Here is a 25,043-nt window from a genome sequence, read left to right on the forward strand (position 1 = left end):
GCCTGGAGAATTCTATGGACAGAGGAGCCTGGCAGGCTACAGTCCCTGGGATCGCAGAGTCAGATACGACAGAGTGACTTTGACACACACATAGCTGATCTTAGTGATGAATATGAGGAAGTTTAGAGGCACATGAGAGCATCCCCCGAAAGGTTAGATGCGATTGAGAAATCCCACATCAGTGCCAGGGCTGCCTCAGAGCCTTGAACCCCAGGGGATACTCAGAGCCATCCCAGATGCTGCTGCTGGGAGCTGCCCTCCCCCCGCCAGGTCTTAGAGAACCAGAGGCCCCCTGCAGAGTGACCCAGAGCCATTGTATACATTCCATCAGGGAAGAGCTCCAGGTACAGGTCTGCGGTGAGAATGATCCGCTCTTGGCTAGATTTGTGCATTTTTACAAAAGTTTTTTTAAAGATTTCTCTCAGAACTTCCCTGGCAGTCCAGTGGTTAAGACTCCACACCGCCAATAGAGGGAGCGCGGGTTTGCTCTTTAGCCGAAGAACTAAGACCCCCTCATGCCACAAGCTGTGGCCCAGAATTTGGGGAAAAAATGAAGAAAGGACACATTAAAAAATTTTTTTTGTGTTTTCCTTCTTGTATCCTTCCTTCCTTAGGTTCTGGAATGAATTTGCTGCAGATTCAGGACAAAGTCTGGTCACAGGCTTGCCTTGGAGCCTGCGCGCCTCGCTTGGAGGAGAAGCTTGGCCGGCCAGTGCCATCCTGCTCCGTTGTGGTAGGTCCCCTGCCCGGCGGCGAGGCTCACCGGGGAGCTGGTTTGCTGCTGGGGAAGTGGTATAGTACACACACGCACCCACCACCCCCCACACACATCCACCCGTTTACACAAGGGCACGCACACATGGGCCTTTGTCTAGCACAAGGTAAGTAGTTGACATGAGTCAGAGAAATGTCTGGATCCCTGCCTTGCACTCAGATGCTGAGGCCCAGTTGCAGATTCCTGCCTCGAGGCAGGAGTGAGGGGGTGAGGGGGTTGGGGAGTGGACTTTGGAAAATTGCACCCTGGAAAATAATTAGAATGGGAAAAGGACTGAAGGCATGTGTTCTGGGTGATTGCACTCCTTAGGAAAAAATGCACAAGATGGAAATTTAAGGGATAGGGACCGCCACTGAAGCTTGGGGCAGGCAGTCTGGAGAAAATAAAAAGAAGTGCCAATGATCTGGGGAGAGCATGGGCCTCGGAGACACACTGTCTGGGGTGGAATTGGGCTCTGCTGCTAACCGCCTTTGTGACCTTGTGCCTCAGTTTCCTAGTCGCTTCCACTGTTTCTGGAACAGCAGGAATACTGCTACTTTCTATCTGTCAGGCTGTTGTGCAGAATGAATGAGGTGATACATTTAATGTACTTAAGATGGTGCTTGGTCCCAGGGCTAATATGAAGAGCACTTGGGACAGCCACATGCAGAAGAATGAGACCGAACCACTGTCTTACTCTAGATAGAGAAATTAATCTATAATGGATTAAAGGCTTGAATCTAAGATTTGAAACTGTGAAACTCTGGGAAGAAAACCGGTGGTTAGCTCCTTGATACTCATCTTGGCAGAGGTTTTTTTGCATTTGAAACTAAAAGCAGGGGGCTTCCCATCGTGGCCCCGTGGCTAAGATGGCACACTCCCAATGAAGGGGGCCCAGCTTCAAACCTGGTCAGGGAACCACATCCCACCTGCCACAGCTAAGAGTTTGCATGCCACCAAAACGAAGATTGAAGATCCAGCGTGCTGCAACTAACACTTGGCGTAGACTAATAAATATTAAGAAAAAAACCCTAAAAGCAGAGGCAACTAAAGCGAACTCAACAAGTATAACTACCGCAAAATGAAAAGCTTCTGCACAACAAAGGAAACCATTAACAAAGTGAAAAGGCAACCTACCAACTGGGAGAAAATATCTGCAAAATCTATATCTGCTTCCCTAGTGGCTCAGATGATACAAAATCCACCTGCAATGTGGGAGAGCTGGGTCCAGTCCCTGGGTGGGGAAGATCCCCAGGAGGAGGGCATGGCAACCCACTGTAGTATTCTTGCCTGGAGAATCCCATGGACAGAGGAGCCTGGCAGGCTATAGTCCACAGGGTCTCAAAGAGTCAGACAGGACTGAGCGACTAAGCACACATATCTGATAAAGGGAACAAATCAGTGAAAGAACTTTGACCATCAGCACCCATATTCAGAATAGCCACTGGCTGTCCATGCTCTGGTTTCTCCTAGTTGGCCAGCTGAGTTCTCGGCTACGCCCTGCACTCGGCCATTTGGTGGGAAGCACCTGCCCCACCCCAGAACAAGTGGGAGCGCTGGGTGGGGCAGAGCGTTAGCTGTGAGGGAGACCAGGGCACGAGGAGAACCAGGCTACCACGAGTGCCTCCTGTTGGCAGTTCCAGCCATGGAAACACTTTTCTATCAACAGTGAGCAGCTGAAAACAGCCTTTGCCGCCATGAGCGAAATGTCAGAGCCAGATCGTCATCATCATCCCGAGGGTGGGGTTCCCAGGTGGCTCAGTGGTAGAGAACCCTCCTGCCGATGCAGGAGACCTGGGTTTGATCCCTGGGTCAAGATGATCCCCTGGAGGAGGAAATGGCAACCCCCTCCAGTATTCTTGCCTGGGATAGAATGACCATGGGATCATAAAGAGTCAGACGCGACCGAGCCCACACGTATCTCGCAGAGGGTGCCGTGAAGCCAGCGCGCAGAGCTAAGGGTGTCCTGCCCCATAGAAGCAGGAAGGAAAGAAGGAAGGGCGAAGAGAAAGCAGCCCAGCCTCTGGGGCTGGTATTGCACTCGGCTCTTCGTTTCCAGTCAATGGAGAGCGGTGTTTTGTCCACAGCAGCCAGCTTTGTTTGCCTTCCACCAAGAACACATGCCTCCGAGAGGGGCCTCGCGCAGACACGAGCAGCTTGAGGAGCAGAAAAGAACTGATTTGGAAAAGTGTGTTTTCGTTTGAAACATATGTACCCACGTGATGGGGGGAAACAAGCAAAATTCATGTTTTCTGTCATCTCTTTTTCTGAAGGTGGTGCCCAGATGGCTTCCTCTCCTTGTCTGCAGGAAAATTTGTGGAGATGTCATGCAGCGACGCCTCCGCCTCGCAACCTCCCAGCCCCCCTTTTCCGCCAGCAGTCATGGCCTCTCGTGTCCCTTGGTGGCCGCCTGCCTGAGCTGGAGCTCATTTCCCTCTTCTGCCCTGGGGCCTTCTGGAATTCTGCACCTGTGCCCTGCCAGCCTGGAGGATCGGGGAGTTAACCCCCCACACACACCTTTCTCCTGCGAGGAGCTGTGGCGAGCTGCTCCCTGTCCCACCCCCAAGAGGACAGCCTGCCTCAAATGCTGCCCACAGCCAGCTCCGGCTCCCCAGAGTACCCTTGGGTGGGCTTTCACCCCTTCCGTTTCATTCTTCCAACCCCCACCCTCATTTCCTGGGGTGATTTCCCCAAATAAGCCACCTGCACAAGCCCTGACTCAGACTGTTCTCTGAGACAACCCAGGACAAGACATTTATCTCCCAGGCTTTATTCTCATGGAAATCTGAAATTTTGTTGGATGGAGCAAAATGGTCTTCCCAGACACTGGGAAATCCCTTTTTAAAAAAATTTTTTGCCTGTGCCACTGGGCACGTGGAACCTTAGTTCCTCAACCGGGGATCGAACTCACGCTTCCTGCAGTGGAAGGGTAGAGTCTTAACCACCGGACCACTAAGGAAGTCCCAGGAAATCTCATCATTTATTTAAAATTTTTGGAACTAAGAGAAAGACAGGGAAAGCTGAAGGTGGCAGGGGGAGGGGGAGCTTTCTTTTCATAACTATGCTTTTTAAAGACTGTAGGTCTGTCTAGAAGGTATCCCTGCCTTCTGATCCCACAGGAAGTCTCGAAGGGGCCCTGAGAGCCTGGTGGAGGCTCCTCTCCCACACCGCCTTTCCTTGGTTTATTTTCTTTAGAACGTTGACCTCCGTGCATGCATGTTTGATTGCTCATGATCTGATTGCCGGGCTGGTAGAGCATGTGTGTAAGGCATTATCTACTTCCACGAGTTTGTTTAATGATTTTCTCCTCTCATTTACTTATATTTAATGCAACATCCAGAATTTGGAGCTTACAAAGCAAGCCCACGTTGGCGACTGTTTTGTTCTAGCTGCCTTGACTCAAAATCAAACAAGCGTGCCTTGAGGCAGTGGGACAACTTCATGTTCATGGTCCCAGCCCTGTGCTGGGCTCCTCTGGTGTTCTGTGAACAGGATGTCCCGGCTGTGATGAGCCTCTTGGCCTCGCCCAGGCCTGTTGCTTTCCCGTGGCCTGAAGGGTGGGCAGCTGTGCCAAGCAGGTGGGATTTGCTTCTACAGAACGCACTTGCTTTCTCTCCTCAGGGAGCCATCTCTTCCTACTTTGTCCAGCGCTATGGGTTTCCTCCAGGATGCAAAGTGGTGGCCTTCACTGGGGACAACCCAGGTGAGTACCTCTTGGGACTTCACACCCCCAGAAGCCTGCCTTGGTCCTTGCTGGACACTGGCAAATGCCAACCAACCTCCTGGGGAAGCTGGTCTGGCAGGCCCTTTCTCCGTGGCCACCTACCCCCCTGCTGACCTGGACTCTGACTCCTTGTCCCTGTCCCGCCTTGGCCCTGGCTGTACCCACAAGAGCCACCCAGGGCTGCCCAGCAAGGTGAGAACTGATCAGTGGAGGAAGACAGTCAAGCCCACCCTCCCTGACCTGCCTTTTCTGTTCCAAAGTAAACATCTCAGTTCCTCCATCTCTTCCTCCAGTACCCAGCATTAAGACTCTGACCCCTTTTTTGACCTATTGTTGCTTAGTCACTCATTCATGTCTGACTTTGTGACGCCATGGACTGCAGCACGCCAGGCTTCCCTGTCCTTCACCATCTCCCAGAGCTTGCTCAAACTCATGTCCATTGAGTCAGTGATGTAGGTACAGCTTACTCTTCATCGAAGCCTCTTGTCTCCTCTTCCTCCTTCTCTTCTCTGGGGTTTCCCCACAGGTCTCTCAAGGAAGGCCAAGTGGCCACAGACTGCAGCCCATCACCACACCCCTGCAGCTCTTTTCCTAATGAGCCACCAAATCAGGGTTGATGGATAGAGTAAACACAAATAGAATAAATGCAAATACAATACCAACGTGAATTCAGAGAAAGGTCAAATGATGAGGTAGGATAAGTGTGTCCCAGGCATTATTTGAACTTCAGAAAACAAATGCTTTCTCAGTGTGTGTCCCAAGTATTATTTCTCTGAAATTGAAACGTGACTGAATGCCCTGTATTTTATCTGGCAACTCTATGCCAAATCGCCACCCTATGCAGCCATTCCTGCTCTAAGAAAGTGCGCCTGAGGTGCACATGAAAGGATTTGGGCTGCTTTGTGGGTGGAGGCTGGGGTGTGGCTTCAGCCTGTCCCCTGGCTTTCACACCCACAGCCTCCCTGCACTTACCTCCTACTGGTTATGCAGATGAGGATGTGGACGGCAAAAATAAAATAAAAAGAGACACTTGTGCTTAGAACTGGAGCTGTGTCCCTAAGAATGGAGCTGAAGGTCTTGTTAAAATGCACTCATCCTTACAGTGTGTTGTGTGTTAAGTCGCTTCAGTTGTCTCTGACTCTTTGTGACGCTCTGGACTGTAGCCCGCCAGGCTCTTCTGTCCATGGAATTCTCCAGGCATGAATACTGGAGTGGGTTGCCATTTCCTCTTAAAGGGGATCTTCCCAACACAGGGGCTGAACCCGTGTCTCATGTCTCCTGCATTGGCAGGTGGATTCTTTACCGCTAGCGCCACCTGGGAAGCCCTTCATCATAATGATGATATTAAATTCCATATTTCCTGCAGTATCTATGTGTACTTTTGTGATCAGGAGAAAAAAACAGTGAAGTTGCCATTACTACTGTTTCTGTCCCCAGTATAAATAACACTCGTGCTCCGAGGTCTGCTCTGGGCCTGTCTGCTTTGGAGCTGGGGGTGCGTGAGCATGTCCCTGCTACCGTGAGGTTGCATCAGTGTCCTGGCTGTGTCCCCCCACTTCTAGGGTTGTCTGTTTTGTGTATATTAATGTGTATATGTTAATTCCAACCTCCTAATTTATCCCCTCTCCCCTTTCCCGTTTGGTAACCGTGAGTCTTTCTAGAGAAATGTATATTCTTTTGCCTACTCTATCAACTAGAAGAATGTCAGGGAAAATAATGGGCCTGCTTTTTTACCACTGAAGCGTGAGCTTCTGGGCATGTTTGAGAGGGAATGACAAAGCAGCAGCTTTTTAAACCTTCCTTTGGGGCTTTGCTTTCAGGTTGAATTTTGGAAGTATCAGGCAGGTAGCCCTCAGCCAGTCCCTCCCCAAGTCTGACCTTCACTTTCCTGCTGCCTTAAATAATGTGTTAGTCTTACGCTTTTTTCTTATATACAAGGGATACCTCTTAGTTGCAGAAACAAATTTTAAGTACTGACAGACCAAAGGAAGAATGTAAAAAAATCATCCATGATCGCTTAATCCAGAGATAACCACAGTTAAAATTTTGAGGACTAGTCCTTCTAACTTTCTTTTTCTGTGCCCATAAATACACATTTTAATCAACCAAGGCAGGATTTTTGTGAACTTCATTCGTGGTTGTCTTGGGTTCCACTGTTGTGGCATTTACTTTGCCAGTCTCCCTCGGATGGAAGTGGGAAGTGAGATAGGAGTGGCTTCTAGCATTTAGACAGTGCAGACATTGTCCTGTCCCCTGTCCCGGAGGGATAAGCTCTTAGAGGTGGGATTCCTGGGTCCAGAGCTCTGACACGCTGGTGTATCAGTGAGCAAGGCAGATAAACAAGCTGTCATTGGCCTCATGTCAAAGGGAACAGTCAATATAATCTTGCCCTTTCCTTCCCAACTGAGGTGGGGGAAAGCCCCATACTCTGACCTCACCTTTGTCTTTCTTGGCCTCGTGTATCCTAACAGTGGGTGGGGAGTGTGGATCCCACTAGATGCAGCTTCTGAGCCCAAATCAGAGACCTGGAGCACAGAAACCCCAGCCTCTGGCCTTTGTTGTTGTCTTCAGTCCCTCAGTCTGACTTTTTGTGAGCCCATGGACTGCGGCACACCAGGCCTCCCCGTCCCTCCCTATCTCTTGGAGTTTGCCCACGTTCATGTCTGTTGAATTGGTGATGCCATCCAACCATCTCATTCTCTGTCGCCCTCTTCTCCTTCTGCCTTCAGTCTTTCCCAGCATCAGGGTCTTTTTCAGTGAGTCAGTTTTTTGCATCAGGTGACCTAAGTATTGGAGCTTCATCTTCAGCATCAGCCCTTCTAATGAATATTCAGGGTTGATTTCTTTTAGAGTTGACTGGTTTGATCTCCTTGCTCTCTAAGGGACTCTCAAGAGTCTTCTTCAACACCACAGTGCAAAAGCATCAGTTCTTCGGTGCTCAGCCTTCTATATGGTCCAACTCTCACCTCCTGGCCTTTGGGGCGTCCTTGGCCCTCATCTCACCCTGTTCCTGCCTCTCTCTCAGCTTGTAGGCTGGGGTTGGAGGTGGGGGCCTCACTCCTATCTGAGGGAGGTGACTGGTTTGCTAAGTGGCTCCCTTGTGACCTCCAGCTAACCACAGGCTCCCCTCCCGTTCTCAGCATCGCTGGCAGGCATGAGGCTGGAGGAAGGTGACATTGCGGTAAGGTGACCTCTGCTTCCCAGAGGCAGGGTCAGCTCCTTCTGCCCCAGGGGACGAGGGTACTGGGTGTCAGCAGCATCCTCTCAGTGGGGCATCCAGGTCAAAAGGCAGCCGAGGGAGGGGAGAGGGAGACCCAGGCCCCAGGACCTGCCCACAGCTCCTCTCTTAGAAGGTCAGTTGCCTGTGCTGAGTAGACGGGTCCCCTGCCTGCCTTAATAGTGAGCATAGTGGCAGAAGGCTCAGACCTCGGGCCAGAGGGCTGTGAGCCCTCCAGGCAATAAAGACATAACCCAGACCCTTCTGCTTCTAGTGGGAAACCAGTCATCATCCAATCCTTGACTTAGAGGTAGTTGTAGTAAGTTCTAGAAAAACAGCCCGCGGAATTCATGCTAGCTCGAATTCGGGGAGCTGACTTTGGATTTTGGTGTGGGAGGGTCAGCAGAGGTTTCTCTGAATAAATGGCGTTTAATCCAAGGATCTGCAGCCTGGACAGTGAAGCGAGGAGGGGGTCAGGGCGCCTCTGCTGGAGTGGCAGAGACAGAGCCGCCTCACTTCTGCCTGTCTCTCTCCAGGTCAGCCTGGGCACCAGCGACACGCTGTTCCTCTGGCTGCAGGAGCCCACGCCCGCCCTGGAAGGCCACATCTTCTGCAACCCGGTTGACCCCCAGCACTACATGGCGCTCCTGTGGTAGGCGGGGGGTGGGGGAGGAGGTGTGGGCAGGGCCAGCACCACATGGAGCCCCCGGGGCATTCCACTGAGCAGGCTCTGGGGGCACTGGAGACCCCAGGGACTCACTGGGTCTTGCTGAGAGCAGAATGGGTGCGAGGCTGGGGTGGGGGGAAGCACCCAGGACCTGAAGTCTCTCCCAAGCCCAGGTACAAACTCCATCCCCAACACTTGTATTGTGTGTGGCCTGAGGCAGACCCCAGAGCATATCTTAGCCACACTTTGCCCATCAAATGGGAGGAACAAGAGGTTTACTTCATAGTGATGTTATGGTGTGTCTGGCACATGGTGGACCTTCAACCAATGGTAGTAAGGACCTCCTGCCTCCTGACAGTTCTCATGAAACGGATCTGTTCTGCACCTTCCAAACAGGCATTTGGAGACCTGCTGGAAGCTACCAAGGGAAGGTTAGCCTTTAAGCTCCAGGAACCCCTGGAGAATATGTAGGTCTAGTAAGTCTGGCCAGTTCTGCCCATTGTCCAGAGGGTACAATGTGCTGAAACCCCAACTCTGTCTCTTCCTGGGACTCTTTTGTGGCAACCTCCTGTGTAAACAGAGCCCCCAGGACAAGTGCATTTTCTGGTGACTCCGGGGGAGGTGCCCTGGGCTTGCTACAGGAGGCGGAACCTCAGATCCCTGCTGCGTACTGGCTGGGGTGGGGTCCAGCCTGACCTGCGGCGCCTCTACCTGGGACTCTTCCCCAAAGCCCGTGGGTCCACTCAGATCGCACCTAGCCCCTCCCTCAGGGTTGTGTGTGTACTTCTGCAGCTTTAAAAACGGCTCCCTGATGAGAGAGAAGATCCGGGATGAGTCTGCTTCAGGTTCCTGGAGCGAGTTCTCCAAGGCGCTGCAGTCCACGGAGATGGGGAACGGCGGAAACCTGGGTAGGCTGGTGAGGGGGCCTGTGAGGGGAACGGTTGCCCCGGAAGGGGCAGGGCCGGGGAGGAGCCAAGGGGACCCCTGACTGTCTCCACTTCTGCTCCATGGGCCCTAAAACTCCTGTGGGAGCCCCCCGATCTGAGTGAGGGGGGAGCTGCAGACCAGGCCCAAGCTGCATCTTCTGTGCCCTGAAGCTCCCAGTGACAGCATCAGAGGTGGCAGCCATAGTGTCTGCTCTGCCCTGGTGCATCCCCGCATGCAGCTTTCCGCCCCAGACACGAGGTCCTGTTAGGAAAAGTGCCCCGCATTGGGGCAGGCCATCTGAGCAGGGAGGGAATGGGCCTCCCTGGGTCAAACCCGTGCTGGCATTTTAGGGTTAGTTGGACAGCTAGCTGCCTCCTGGCTTGGGCTGCCAGATGAGTGTAGGAAGAAGTGTCCCCATGAAGAGCTAGCCTAGGCCTTTCCAGTTGCCCTCTGTCTTGCTGGAGAGAAGGACCTTAGAATATTCACGGGTCTCCTCCAGGGAGTCGGAGGCCCAGGGAACATAGGGTCATTTCACCCTGCTTTTTTTCCAAAGCTGTTGAGAAGCTGATCTTTTATTTTTGACCACTGATAGCTAATCTTATCCTGGTCTTGTTTCAGGTTTTTATTTTGATGTCATGGAAATCACCCCAGAAATTATTGGACGCCATAGGTTTAGTGCAGAAAACCATGAGGTATGTATGTTATCGGTCAGTTGGAGCTACGTTGACTCCATTTATGACTATTAAATTTTAAAAAATACCTATGAAATTATGCTAGCTTTAGGGACCTCATTCATTTACTCAGCCAGTGATAAAACAAATACTTGAAAAAGATTTTTGATTTGAGGTATAGTTGATTTATAATATTGTGTGAGTTTCAGATGTGCAGCACAGCGATTCAGTTTTTCTTCAAATTATATTCTGAAAAAATATGTACCCTGTATATATGTTATAGGTTCTTACGTGATATTGAATATGATTCACTGTGCTCTACAGTAAATCCTTGTTACTTATCTATTTTATGTACAGTAGTTTGTATCTGCTAATCCCATAAGCCGGAGATTAATCCCACACAGACTGAGCCTGAGCTCTCCCGTGCTCTGACTCCCCACGGTGACACACGAGTGAGGCCGTGAGCGTGTGTGTGTGTGTGTGTGTGTGTGTGTGTGTGAGACAGGCAAAGTCAGTGGTTCAAGAGCACCACTATGGGTGAGCTCCAGTGGAGGCCTGTCATGAGCGCCAGATCTAGGCTTTTGTTTAAAAACACACCACACACACACACACACACACAGAGACACACAGACACACAGATGCATACCACACACACAGACACATACGCAGTGAGTGGACAATGAGAGTGCTTCACTCTGTCCACTTTCTCCTGGAGACAGGTCTCGGCATTCCCCCGGGATGTGGAGATTCGAGCGCTGATCGAGGGACAGTTCCTGGCCAAGAAGATTCATGCTGAGGCGCTGGGCTATCGAGTCAGTAAGTGAGCTGCTGGTGGGCTGTGTCCTGGAGCGGGGTCCAGGGGTCCTGCTCACACACCGAGGTGCTTGAGACCCTTTCTGCCTTCAGACCAGGCCTCGTGGACACTCTGAAGGCTCCATCACGGGGGCCTTGTTTTTGCAGGAGGGAAATAGAGCCTGGGATGAGGTGGACGGGCCCTGTGGGCAGGCTTAGACTAGGAGGCGGGTTGTTCCTGCCTCTCTGCTCTGTCACCAGTAGCCTCATCTCCTGGCGAGGAACTGTAGGACTTGAGAGAGCTTTCTGTAACCCTCAGCTCCATCCTGCAGACGAAATGTCCTAAGCTCGGGATCTTGAGGACGCAGGCAGTGCAGGTGGCAAAGGTCTGGGCTGGGGCCATCACTGAACCTTCACCTTCTGGGCACGCCCTGTCTGCCTGTGGGGCACAGCTCTGGGCATTTCAGCTTGAACAGGGAAGAGAAGGGATGTAGAACCGCTGTCAGAACTGAGAGACCTGCGGTGGAGAGGACAGAGCCAGGGCCGGGGGAGACCCATGGGGAGGAAGGGACTCCAGGAACTGAGCGATGGAGTGGGCAGCTTTAGGAGGTCAGTGGGTTACCCCTACTGATGTTGCCGGCATGGTCTGGGGGAGTCTGAAGGATTTTGGACCAGCCCACCACAGAGTCCAGGTTTCCGAGATGTATTTATCCCTCTGGGCAGCAGCTGTGGTCAAGAGAAGGTCAAAACCCCTGGAATCCTCTCAGCTTGAGGGTCTCCTCATGATACTTCTACCGACAATCCAAGTCCTATGTGGTGTGTATTTTATGTCTTTGAACCTGTCAGGTGAAAAGGACACTTTGAAAGTAGGCGCTAGGTAAACCTTTTTAAAAACCTGCTAGGCAGCATCTGCTAAGGCTGCGTACACACCCACCTGGCAACCTCACTTCCCGGCGGATGCAAGACAGAGATGCGGACACGTGCCCACTAGAGCCGTGCGGGAGGCCCCTCCCCGTGGCCCTGTGCGTGACACCCCGTGCCGGAAACAACCCAGGCTCTGTCGATGGTGGGATCAGCGCCTCGTGGGGTGTTCAGATGACATGATCCTACACAGAAATGAGGGTAAATCAGCCTCAACCAAGCCCAGCAAAATGGACGCGTCTCACAAATGAAAATGCCAAGAAGGAGAAACCAGCCCCAAAGTATGTGTGACAGACTCTGCGTACAGCAGGTTCAAAAGCAGACAAAAGTATCTGCTGTCGTTGGAAGCCTGGTTGATTGGTAGTTACCTTTCCGGGGGCTGTGGTGCCTCTGGGGTGCTGGTGAGGCTCTGTTTCATAGGTTATACAGGTGTCTTCCGTCAAAAACATGTCAGGCTGTCAGCTCATAGTGCATCTGTGCATTTGTTAGGATGTATACAGTTCAACATTTTTTTTTTATATTTTTTTTATTTGGCTGCATCATGTCTTAGTTGCAGCATGCAGGATCTTCATTTCAGCATGTGGGATCCTAGTTCCCTGACCAGGGAAGGAACCTGAGTGCCCTGCATTGGAAGCGTGGAGTCTTAGCCATGGGACCACCAGGGAAGTCCCTCAACAGCGTTTTAAAATAGGATGAACTTACTTTTATAAACCCCAATTCATGGCAAATAGATGGGGAAACAGTGGAAACAGTGATAGACTTTATTTTCTTGGGCTCCAAAGTCACTGCAGATGGTGATTGCAGCCTTGAAATTAAAAGACGCTTGCTCCTTTAAAGTTATGACCTAAACCTAGACAGCATATTAAAAAGTAGAGACATTACTTTGCCAATAAAGCTCCGTCTAGTCAAAGCTACTGGTTTTTCCAGTGGTCATGTGTGGATGTGAGAGTTGAACTATAAAGAAAGCTGAGCGCCAGAGAATCAATGCTTTTGAACTGTGGTGTTGGAGAAGACTCTTGAGAGTCTCTTGGACTGCAAGGAGATGCAACCAGTCCATCCTAAAGGAGATCAGTCCTGGGTGTTCATTGGAAGGACTGATGCTGAAGATGAAACTCCAATACTTTGGCCACCTGACGCGGAGAACTGACTCATTTGAAAAGACCCTGATGCTGGGAAAGATTAAAGGCAGGAGGAGAAGGGGACGACAGAGGATGAGATGGTTGGATGGCATCACCGACTCAATGGACGCGAGTTTGAGTAAACGCCAGGATTTGGTGATGGACAGGGAGGCCTGGCTTGCTGCAGTCCATGGGGTCGCAAAGAGTTGGACAAAACTGCACAATGGATCTGAACTTTTATAAACAGTCCCACTCCTCTCCATTCTTCCACTAAAAGTGTAAAAAGAAGTTCCCCAAGGGTCTCCACAGGCCTCTAAGCTCCCTGAGAAGTGAGCACAGGTGAGCAGGACAGGGCCGGTGCTGTGGTGAACATGAGTGACTGGCCAGAAGGGTTCTCTGGTCATCAGCAGAGGGAATTTTGAGGGGCTGTCCCCACTGGCCCTGTATGCAGGGAGAGGCAGTGAAGGCGGAAAGGCCTTCCTGGGCTCCAGGGGACTAGTGTGATCATGTTAGCATTCCCAGCCTCTGAAGCAATTCCTGTGCAAACAACGTAAAGTTACTTATCCTCTTAGCAAGCTTAAGGGGGCGAATCAAACCTGTCTTTCCAGCTCTGCTGAGTTCCTCTCAAAACAAGATCACATGAATGAACACGCTGGAACCTAAAAGGGCACAAGGGCTGCACGGACTGCAGGCATCATGTTCCCGGCTGAGCAGCTTGCAGGATCTTAGTTCCCAGACCAGGAATTGAACCCAGGCCCTGGCAGTGAAAGTGCTGGGTCCTAACCACTGGACCGCCAGGGAGGTCCCCCTCATTTCTTTATTGAACAGTCATCATCTCGTTTTAATAACATCTAAGAAGAATAGAAAGACGTCTGAAGTAAGACTGGTGATCATGATGATAGCAGGTGTCAGTATTTACCGAGTGTCCACTGTGTGCCCAGCCTGGTTCCTAAGCACTTTATCTTTACTAACAGCAGTATCTCTGGGGTGGGTATCACTCCTGCCTCACAAAGTAGGAACCCAAGACTCAGGGTGTTGTCTCACTTGTTCCAGGCTGGCAGACCCTTCTGAACCAAGCCAGTCTGGTTCTAGACTCTAGATTCTTAACCACTGGGTTACATCTGCTCTCTTTAAGGAATGATCCCTGTCTTGATATTTAGACACCAGGAGACCGAGGCACCCGGCTGGGCGGGGCTAACGCCATGGTTCCTTTTCAGCTTATGTTTCCATGTATATTTCATTTGGTTTAGGTTGACTTATAAGAGCAACAAAGCTTTATAGGGACTTCTCTGTGGTTCAGACTGTGCTGCCAGGGTAGGGGGCATGAGTTTGAAACTTGGTTGGGGAGCTAAGACCCCACATCTCGTGTGGTGCAGCCAAAAACTTTTTTTTCAAAAGCAGCCTTATAATAGCAAGTTTTGAAAATAAAGGAGAGAAAAGTACCTATAATCCCATCTCTTCTCCCTAACCACTCGTGCAGTCTGGGAGCACTTTCAGTCCCCTTTATGAGCTTATTTTTATAAAGCCGGAGTCCTGTTCCCGTTTTACCTACGAAGGGTACATACAAACCCAAACTCTATCTAAGCCTTCGTGGTGCTTTACATCACACCCAGCTGACTCCTCTTGCAGTTGTGAATGGAGTATGTTTTGCTTTTCCAACATGGAATCACACAGGAACATGCATCCTGAATTGTCTCCGTAGCTGGCTGTCATCCTTTCCCCTCTTCCCAGCCCAGGCACTTTCTTCATGGCCGGAGGGTGAAGATGGGGGAGGCTGAGAGGGGCTTATAACATTTGTTTTTAAATACTTGCATAATAGATACATGCCTTTTTATGGTAAAAGAGTCCTGTGACACAGGAGGTTAGGGATATAAGCACTATGAGATTACAGAGCTCTCTCTCTGTTTTCCCGCCCTGCCCCTGGCTTCCACATCACCACTTAGAGGCCCCTGGGGGGGATGAGGAGGACTGGCTCTGCCTTTGGGACACCTTTCTGGTACCAACACCACCTATTGATTGGCGGGTTCTCTCTTCTGGCAGTTTAGATGCCTCTGGAGGGTCACTACACCACCTATCTTGTACTATGGTATGGCAAGTCAGCATTTAAGGGCTCATCTCATTCCAGAATTTAATTTATTTACATTTCTTTCCATTTACAACTTTTTTGTGGGGGAGGGAGGCATGCTGCATGGCTTGTGGGATCTTAGTTCCCGACCAGGGATTGAGCCCAGGTCCTTACCAGTGAAAGTGCCAAGTCCTGACCACGGGTCCACTGGAGAATTCCCTGCGTCTACCACTTTTTGTTAGCATTAAATATATTTTTTTTTTTTTTGGTTCAGCAGTCTCTCATTGTTACAGTACAAGGGATGTTCTGTCTTGACCATCTCCATTTTAACCTGAAGTGGAACTATATGTCTTTTACTAGATGGCACTTTGTTATTTTTTATTGCAGAAAATATCTTGCATGCAGCAGAATATATGCTTCATGCAGCTAACTGCAAAGACAGATTAAAAAATCAAACACCGGTTCATTGAGCACTCTGGTTAAGAAATACAACACCGGGGCTTCCCTGGGGCTCAGCGGTGAATGATCCACCTGGCAATGCCGGACATGGGTTCGATTCCGGGTTGACTGTGAGCCTGTGCGCCGCACCCACTGGAGCCTGCATGCCCTACAGCCCACGCTGCACGGCAGCTGAAGCCACCGCAGTGAGAAGCCCTCACCCCACAACTAGAGAGGAACCCGCACAGTAGCAAAGATCTAGCATAGCCAAACGTAAAGAAATAAATAATTTTGAAAAGGTAAAAAAAAACAAAACCTCTGTCCTTGTATTACTCTGAACCAAATGACATAAAAAAAAAAAAAAAGAAATGCAACATGGCCGGAACCTTAGAACCATCCTGTGTATCCTCTTCTCCCAAGAGGTGGGTGAGGCAGTGGCCTCACAAGCAGATTTTATATGACAAGTCTACATGGACAGAGCCAGCTTCAGATCTCCCCCCAAGCCCCGTGTGACAAGCAAGAGGCATTGACCTGACGCTCGCCTTTTGTGGCAGAAGAACTCTGAAAAACAGCCTTTTCTGCCGTGGGGGAATTGTCACGGCCATTTTTTGGTTTTGTTTTTTGTTTTTCCTTACAGTGCCCAAGACAAAAATTTTGGCCACCGGAGGAGCATCTCACAACAGAGACATCCTACAGGTGAGTGCTGGTAGCAAGCTCCGCACTAGGGCCTCGTCCGTGTCTAATACTTCTAAGAGCAAGAGACTCAGCAGTAATACTGCCCCTGTTCCCACTCCTGCAGAGATGGGGAACTTACAGCTCATTCTCTCCCAGGAAGCCAGCTCTTTACAGCTCACAAGGAGAACAGGTTCAATCTTACACTCAAATGAAATCCATTGCCCTGTCCAACTCCACTCTCTGATCCCAGCATCGGCCTCTGGAGTCACACAGAAAGTGCCTGTCTTTCACGGCAGATCTTCTGACATCTAAGGCCACTGTTCTTGTCTTCCTCAAGGTTTCCCCCTTCCAATTTAAACGTCTCTGATTCTCCCAGCCATTCCTCTTGTTATACAGTTGCCAGACTTTGTCACTGTCTTTCTGGTCCTTCATTGTGTTGGAAATATATGACCCAAAGTGGAGTCCACCTGCAGATATCTGACAGTCAGGCCGTCACATCATGGAGCTGTCAGTGTCTTACTGGGACACTGAGCAGTTTTAGATACAGCCTGAGGCTGCCTTAGCTGTTTGAGCAAGTGTATTGACTGTTGACGTGTAACATACTTGCCTTAGGTAAGGTTCTCTAGAAGCAACGCCTAAAATGGGAATTCTTTTAGAAGTGATTTGTTGGGAGAGTGCTCCCAGGAGAGAGGGAGTGAGGGAAGCAGGCAGGGCAGGGGAAGAAGGATAAGCAAGGATGTGGTTCTGGCTAGAGTCAGCTTCAGCTCCATCCCAGGTGGAGATGAGGCACGTGAACTATGCTGCAGACTTGGCTCCACCTTGGAGTAAAGGGGGCAACTAGCTACATGGGAAGAGGTGAGAATAACCTCCTGTGAGAGGGAGCCTCTGTTCAGCCAAGAGCAATTTTTAAAATTTTTATTTATTTTTTGACTGTGCCCTGCGGCATGTGGGATCCTTGTTCCCTGAACAGGGATTAAACCGCACTCCCTGCATTGGAAGGCACAGAGTCTTAACCACTGGACTGCCAGGGGAGTTCCAAGAGCAATTCTTTCTTTTTTTTTTTTTTTTCACTTTTACTTGCATTTATTTTTTGCAATTTTTTTGGCGTTTATTCCAGGGCCATAAGTTTTTGTTTCTTCCATTTCTTCTGGAATATCTTTTTCTTTTGTGCAACCTCCTCTTCTGGTTTAGGAGCAATATGTTCTTTTTTCAGTAAGGATTGCCTCAATGTGGCAAAGAGAGCTCATGTACAGGTTGATCTGACCGTGAGATCTGTAAGTCCTGCGCCCCATTTTGGGGGCTTTGTTCACTTGGATGTATTCAATGACCAGAGAATCTGTATCTAAGCCCTCTGTTCAGCCTCACTCTCTGCATTTTTGAGCATGTGCAGTTTGAAGAGCAATTCTTTTGAGAGGCAGTCATGAACTGTTAGCCAATACTCACGACATGTGGGTGAGGGTGCATGCCAGCCCAGTAAGGGGATCTGGATGGGACATCAACAGTTCTGTCATTTAGTCGCCAAGTCGTGTCCGACCCTTTTGTGACCCCATGGACTGTAGGCTGCCAGGCTCTTCTGTCCATAGAATTTCCTATGGCAAGAATATTGGAGTGTGTTGCCATTTCCTTCTCCAGGAGATCTTCCTGACCCGGGTATCAAACCCGTGTCTCCTCCATTGCAGGCAGATTTTTTTTTTTTTTTTACTGCTGAGCCACTAGGGAAGCACATCCCTAATATCTCTCATGAACTAAGAACCTCGAGTCTTTTCCACATGAGCTCCTCTTAGTACAGGTCCTCTATTCTAAACTAATACAGTTTATCTGGGGGACTTACATGGAAAGCTTTATGTTTATCCATATAAGACCTGTTCTTGTTAGTTTGGGTTTGTCTGATCTTGTTAGTAATAGTCAGAGACCTAGCCGTCTCCACCTTGGCTGTTTGCTAAGCATCTAGTCTAAAACTTCCTCCTTGTCTTTGATAAAATGGCTAAACAGTGCAGGGCCAACATGGAGATCCTAGGCCCTCCAATGGAGACCTCTCCCAGGTCACCCTGACCCTGGGATCACCAGGGTGGCAGGCATGGTCAAATGTACTTCCTTTAAGGCGGTAGAGGTGGAATCGAAGGTATCAGAAGGCATGAGAAAAGAGAGCCTGGAAAATTCAAGTCTGTGTCCACAGCCCCTCTGAGGAACGACTCGCCACAGTCAGAACCTCTGTCCTTTCCAGGTGCTTGCAGATGTGTTTGGTACGCCCGTGTACATCATAGACACCGCCAACTCTGCCTGTGTGGGCTCCGCTTACCGAGCTTTCCACGGTAGGTGGATGGATGGGGGCAGACACCTCTGGAAGCGGTTGGGGAACTAGCTGGGCTGAGGACAGTGGAATGGGGAGATTGGGATGTTCCCAGTCTTCAGGAACATGGCGGGCTTCACTTTTCTCCCCTCCCAAACCCTCTATGCCTTTATTCTTTACTTAAAACTGGAAAAGAGAGGCACAGTCCTAACTAAATGAAGCCTGCTCAGACATTGGCTGAGGGCACTCGGTCTGAGTCTGGACAGTGGTAGGTAGGAGGGGTGGATGATGCCCAGAGCCGTCTTTTCAACGAGAGCAGGAAATGGACACAAAAGTGAACGCTTCAGAGCCAAGCAGTCCAGGACCCTGGACAGCTCCACGGGGGGACCATGGCTCTGACCGAGGCATCGCAGAAACTAGGGGAGCAGCAAAGGCCCACAGGGGTGTTGTTTCACCTGTGTGGTCCATTTGCCATAGCCTCTGCCTGCTCAGGTTGCCCACCCACGTACCTCAAGGGCTGTGTCCTTTCCCTCTGGCGGTTCCATTCTTCACACATGTATCCTTAACTTCTTAACACACTTATTTAACCTTGTATTTTTTTCTTTGAACATTGAGAATTAATCAGGGAGCATAGCCTCCTCTTAATAAACTGTTACTCTTTCATTCCCTTCCCTCCCCCCGTCTTCCTCATCCCACATGGTGCCACCTCCGTATAGAGATCATTGGGCAATTCATCTCTAAACTCTTGTTTTTAATCAAACTTTACATCCTGTTGACTTTATCTACACTTTGAGTTTGTCTTTGTTTCCTTTTTTTTTGGTGACTCCCTTCAGTCTTTTTCCTTCTTCATTTCTATGCTAGTTTTGTTAGAATATACAGCCTGAATACATTTTTAAGAAAAAATCCGGTAGGTGATAGTTTTCTGAGGGCTTACACGTCCACCCTCCCAAAGAATGCTACCTGGGCTGGACAAAGGGCTCTAAAATGTTTTTCTCAGAACTTTGAAAACTCCACTCCATAAGCTTCCAGCCTTCAGTGGGGTTCACTTTATACTCCTTCTGCCAAAACAGGAAAGGAACTACTCTTTGGGGCCTCCACTGCTATTCTGCACTGTTTTTCTTTCTTATTTTTCTGTGCCATTGTTTTTTTTTTCCCCTGCACTGCTTGGCTTGTGGGATCTTAGTTCCCTGACCAGGGATTGAACCAAGCCCTGGCAATGAGATTGCTGAGTGCTAACCACTGGACAGCCAGGAAATTCCCTTCTGTGCCTGTTTAGTTGCCAGAGATTACCTGTGGATACTGCCCTGTACTGCCATGCAAAACTAAAACCTGAGCTAAGTCCTAGAACACCAGTTCCCACTTTATGTCCACACCCATTCTCTCCAGCTATGTCTAGGGACAAAAGCCAGTCACACAAAGCCAGGCTATAAGTGGAGCAGGACCAGAGTCTTTGGAGAAGTCTCTCTGGGGGCCACCCTGCCATCCACTGGCCCCTCATCCACACAGCTCTGGACTGGGATATTCCAGCATTCCGCACGAGAACCAGGCCTCCCATCTTTAGTGGGCCCTCCTTCCCTCTTGGTCTTGAGTTTCCCTTCAGTCTGATACTGCTGCTTAATTTGCTTGGAAATTCCTCTTTTTTCCTTGCCCACCTCCGGCCGCCTTCCCTCTTTCCAGCCCCATCTCTCCTTTGCTTGGTGAGCCCTTACTGAGTGCCTCCTGGACGCAGGCAGTGTGCTAGACACCGGGGCTCCCGTGGAGACCAAGGCCTGGCCTCTCGGAGCTTCCGTCTCAGGCAGGGAGAGCCCTTAAATCTGTGGCAGTGTGTGACACGCCCTGAGGAAAGCGGACGGTGCTGAGGGGCGGCAGGGATGTTCTTAGGGGCAGCTTCGTTGAAAAGAGAGGGGGGAACATTCTGCACAGTGAAAAGGCTCTGGGCAGAAGGAATTGAGAGAAGCTGGGATGACTGCAGTGTAGTGGGCGATGGGGAGAGTGGAGTCGTGTGAGGGAGGGGAGGCAGGCAGACCCTCCCGTCTGTCAGAGCTCAGAGGTTAGCTGCCTCCTAACATGCACTTCCGACAAACTAGGCCCTGCTGAGGACGAGGGCTGCCCTTGAAACTTGTCTTCACTTTCTCCCCCTTTTTAAGATGGTTTTATGGAGGTACAATTTATATGATGTAAAAAAAATCACCCATACTTGACTATACAATTCAGCGTTTTTTAGTAACTTTACTAAGTTGTGGGACTTCCCTGGTGGTCCAATGGTTAAGAATCTACCATCCATGGGTGAGACATGGGTTAACTAAGATCCCGCAGGCCTCAGAGCAACTGAGCCTGAACTCTGCAACAAGAGACACCCCTGTGCCGCAACAAAGACTCGGCACAGCCAATATAAAGGGGAAGAAAACAGCAAACATTTTATTAAGTTGTACAACTGTCACCATAATCCAGTTTTAGAACATATTCTCACTCCAGAGATAAAATGCTATTTCCGGGTAACACCTTCATTTGCAATATGCACTGATACAAAACGAGCTGTCCCTTCTAGGCCTTGCAGCTGGAGCAGACGTGCCCTTCGCAGAGATTGTGAAGTTAGCCCCAAATCCCAGATTAGTTGCAACCCCAACCCCAGGAGCGTCTCAGGTAAGAGACCATCCAAATGTATTTGTGGCACTTGCATTGTGAAAAACCAACTAGGTTCTTATTTCCAAAAGGTAAGTATTTTCTTTGTCACCTACATTACAGTTGATGTGCTCAACTGAAGAGGAAATCTACTTTTTTTTTTTTTAATTGTCAAAAAAATGGAGCAAAGGAAGCAGGTTGTCTCTGAGATTCAGAGATACCTCTAATCTTGTAGCCCCAGGGATCAGATGGCCCACTGGGCGCATCTTCCTTGCTCTGATACCTTGGAGTGGGTGCTTGCTTCTAATTCACAGGGTTACAGAAGCCGCTGAAAGACTCTGTCACTTAAGTGTAAGACACCCTGGGTTTCTACTGTTCAGATCTGAAGTCTGGATCCAAGACAACGGTGTGGTTCCTCAGTTGGGGAACACAGACCCCACTTGCTACAAGTTGCTACTCTGGAAAGCAGACCCTGAGTTGTTGATGAGAATGCAAGAGATTTATGGGCTTCCCTGGTGGCTCAGATGGTAAACAATCTGCCTGCAATGCAGGAGACCCGGGTTTGATCCCTGGGTAGGGAAGATCCCCTGGAGAAGGGAATGGCTACCCACTCCAGTATTCTTGCCTGGAGAATCCCATGAAAGAGGAGCCTGGTGGGCTACAGATGGGGTCTTGAAGAGTCGGACACGACTGAGCAACTAACACTTGCACATATAGGAGGTTTATGAGGGGCACTCTTGGAATCTGCATCTGTGGAAGGGCAATGGAAGAGGCAGGGCTGGGCCGAGGTGGGAGAGGAGCTGCTGCGGTGCCATCTCAGTGGAGCCCTCGGCCAATCCTACAGGAAGTTCTGAAGCTGGGATGACTCTTTCGAGTTTTACCCAGTTGTAGCAAGGGGCAGTCTGGACAGTTTGCACCACCTTTCCAGTTTGCAGAAGGTTCTTGCAGCCCAGGAGCAGGGGCGACCCAAACAGAGGGCTTTATTACTCACAGTACCGCAGGCCGTTTAGGCTCCATGTTTGTATCAGTGTTCCTTGGCCTTGGAGAGCCATGCGACAGTGTGGAGTGGACCCACGTGATGGCGTGCCCTCACGGTGTCTGTGACCCAACTGAGGGGACCCCAAGCTTAGGAATCCCCCAGCATCATAAAGGAGCTGCCAACAAACCCGTCCAGCCTTGGCCCTCAAAAGAGTCCTTATCTTTCTGATCCTGATCAGCACACCAATTTCCCCTCTGTCCATCTTCCAAGGCTGTTTGCTATACAAACACCCCTGAAGAGATAGTCAGGAACAAAAGCTGTCACAAGGTGTGTAGGAACACCCTGGAGAACTGTCTCCCCGCCTGTCTTGGAAGCAGAAGCTCCTACTTTCCAGGTGATTAGATAACCCGCCCACATGGGTCTGCCCAGGCTGCCATTACTTTCTGTTGTGTGTGCTGTTTAAAAGGCAGCTCAATACGGTGGAAAGAGCCTGCCTTGAGATAAAGGGCCTTTGGGTTCTGATTCTTATCATGCCTCTCCCTCTCCATGTGACCTTCACGTGACTTTAACCCGCACTCCTCGTCTGCAGACCTCTTGTTTCTTCATCTGGGAACTGGGGGACATCTGTCCAGCCTGCTTTTAACCTACTCATAGTGAGGCTTAAAAAGAATGCTTGCCTAGCATGGCTTTGTTATACCACAGGAGGTCGGATGGTGTTGCCAGTATTGGTTCAGTGGTTCAGCTGTGTCAGGGCCCTGGGTCAGATTCTTTGACATTCTCCAGATCATCAGTGGACAAAGGGAACATCATGAGAACCATGTATATCATTTAAATTCTCTGGTAGTCTCATAAAAATAAAAAAAAAAAGTACTGACTTTAATATATTCAAAATGTCCAAACTACTGTCATTTCAACATGTAATTAATAAGAAAAGTTGCTCGTGTGATATTTTACTTTGTGTGTGTGTGGATGAGCTCTGAAATCTGGTATGCATTTTCTACTAGCAGCAGCAGTCACATTGCAAGCACTCAGGACCGCATATAGCTTGTGGCTGCCGTAGTGGATCGCGCTGCACTAGCTGTGTTCCACATGGCCACAGGATGTTCGTAGCTGCTTCTAACATCCTGTCTGCCCACAGCTGCATTCATAGGCAGGAATCAGAGCATGGCATTGGGCAGAGAGTGTCTCCTCACACACTCTTGCTTATCAGGGAGAAACATACTACACTGTTCCCCTCAACTCCCCCAGTGGATGACCACTTGGTTATACAGTCAGCCTGGGGTAGAGTCTGGCTGCTCTTTTATCCTCTCTAGAAGGAGGCCAGAAAGGAAGAAGGGAGCTGGGGAAAGCTTTAGGGTAACAAACAGCTGCGCCTGCCTCATGACAGGTGGCAAACACTTAGAGTGTGTCCTGCCACTCTCCCTGGCTTGCTTATGACCATGAGCTAATAGCTCATGGAACTCTTTACTGTTAAACCCAAGTGTAACCTCAGAATCCTTCTCAGCACTAGCTGGCAAGCAGTGACAGCCTGTGATTGTTGGCACAAGTGACTTATTTGAGGACCGGATTGTAAACAGCCGGGCAGCATCCTCTATTTGCCTTCTATGGCGCACCTGTGCTCAAGTGGAAACTCAAGACAGGAACTGTATTTTCCCTGTAGGCTCAGCTGAATGTTCCAATTTCCTCCTTGGGGAGGAGATCAAAGGCCCCCTTACTTCCCCAGTGAGTTCATGGGCAGAGGCCCTGTTGCATAATCAGTTGCTCAAGTCCTTGCTTTAGGGGCCGGTTAAGCCAAATTGAGATTGGCATGACCTCCTAGTGGTATATGTGAGTCCCACTGAAATATGGATCCCTGGTCTTCAGTGTTGCTGGTCTATGATGTCTTATCTGTAACACACACTGACCTGAACTGCAAGGCTTACACTTGTGGAAGCTACAGGCGAAAAGAGCTTTAAACGAAAGGCATGAGGAGGAAGAATGTGGGGTTGTGTTTCTTTCTGGCCCTTTTTCCCTTGTTGGTTTTTTGGTTTGGGTTTTATTTTATAGCACATTATATACATAATTTTGTAGTCCATTTTAGTTTTTTTTTTTCTTTTAGCTCCTTTAGCCACAGACTTTATTGTTTGAATATTTGCAACTATTACTCTATTGACAGATTTTAATGTTACAAATCTCTACATTCCATATTGCAAGCTCTCTTCACTCTCCATTTTATGCCTCATTTTCATCAAGAGATATTTCCCCAAATCACAGTTTGCCTGACTGTGTGTTAAAGCATTCTTTCAGATGTATCCCACTTTTAAAATTCTGCATTACAACCAAATATTTATATTCTTAAAAATGTGCCTACATGTTATTTTTAATGACTGCATAATATTCTGACTGGCTGATGAATCACATTTCTCAAGCATTTTCCATGTCTTAAAAGCAGTTGCTTCTAGTTTTTTGTTTATTATAATTGATCCTATGTGGGTAAAGGATTAACAAAACCTCTGCCTGTTCTGCATGAGAATTTGGGCTTTGGTTAATGTTCTAGCTCTGCTTCCTTCGAGACTTAATAAAAAATGGAATGTCAACAGTGTTACGAGGCAACATTGCTTATGGCCATATGGCCTTGAATGAGGAAACTGCATCTTAAGTGGGAAAAAGCAAATACCTAAGGGTGAGTCAGACTTAGGGCTCCCTGAGTGCTGTGACCTCTCACAGGCACATCTCTTGCCCACAGAGTTGTTGGGAGAGATACTTCTGTGGGAAATGAGGCTACTGCACCTGTAAGATGTGGATTTCATCTCCTTGCATCTGAGCTGTGACCTGGGGGGTAGGGAGGGAAGAAGGCAGGGAGGCAGAGACCCTTCCCCGGACACCTGTACAAACTGTTCATGGGCCCTTTCAGCCACTGTGCCAGCACTCTTGTTTCTCCAGTATATTCTGTTGAGGGTCAAGGTGTAACCCATGGTAGTCTTGTGAGTCTGAATGTTTAGTGGTGTCTGAGAAGACCTTTGGTGTACCTAGCACCCTACATTTAGGATTATTTCCTTAGGAGAGCTTTGCGGAGTAGAATAACCAGGTCGAAAGCTATGGGCATTTTCAAGCCCCTTTATCCAAATGTAAAGTTGAGGTGATTTCCTAAAGTGTTGCACCACCAACTTCTACCAACTGTGCAAAGAGACAGTCATTTCCAGG

General features: G+C 49.4%; 1 protein-coding gene across 7 annotated transcripts in view; it reads left to right on the forward strand.

Moving 5' to 3' along the window:
• XYLB (xylulokinase) overlaps window positions 1-25,043 on the forward strand; it is a 44,324-nt gene that overhangs the window by 13,551 nt on the left and 5,730 nt on the right. For 4 of the 7 annotated variants that reach the window (XM_043885585.1, XM_043885587.1, XM_043885590.1 and 1 more), the window contains 10 exons: window positions 615-733; window positions 3,028-3,380; window positions 4,376-4,457; window positions 8,232-8,347; window positions 9,155-9,270; window positions 9,908-9,981; window positions 10,680-10,776; window positions 15,932-15,990; window positions 18,194-18,281; window positions 20,808-20,902. In XM_043885585.1, the coding sequence (XP_043741520.1) occupies window positions 615-733; window positions 3,028-3,380; window positions 4,376-4,457; window positions 8,232-8,347; window positions 9,155-9,270; window positions 9,908-9,981; window positions 10,680-10,776; window positions 15,932-15,990; window positions 18,194-18,281; window positions 20,808-20,902 (1,199 nt within the window). Of the gene's footprint in view, window positions 1-614; window positions 734-3,027; window positions 3,381-4,375; window positions 4,458-7,618; window positions 7,660-8,231; window positions 8,348-9,154; window positions 9,271-9,907; window positions 9,982-10,679; window positions 10,777-15,931; window positions 15,991-18,193; window positions 18,282-20,807; window positions 20,903-21,195; window positions 24,207-25,043 lie in introns of those variants that run through there. The other 3 variants (XM_043885586.1, XM_043885588.1, XM_043885589.1) reach the window with 3 other exon arrangements.

Source organism: Cervus elaphus, chromosome 24 (assembly GCF_910594005.1).
Source record: "Cervus elaphus chromosome 24, mCerEla1.1, whole genome shotgun sequence".
NCBI classification, from domain to species: Eukaryota; Metazoa; Chordata; class Mammalia; order Artiodactyla; family Cervidae; genus Cervus; species Cervus elaphus.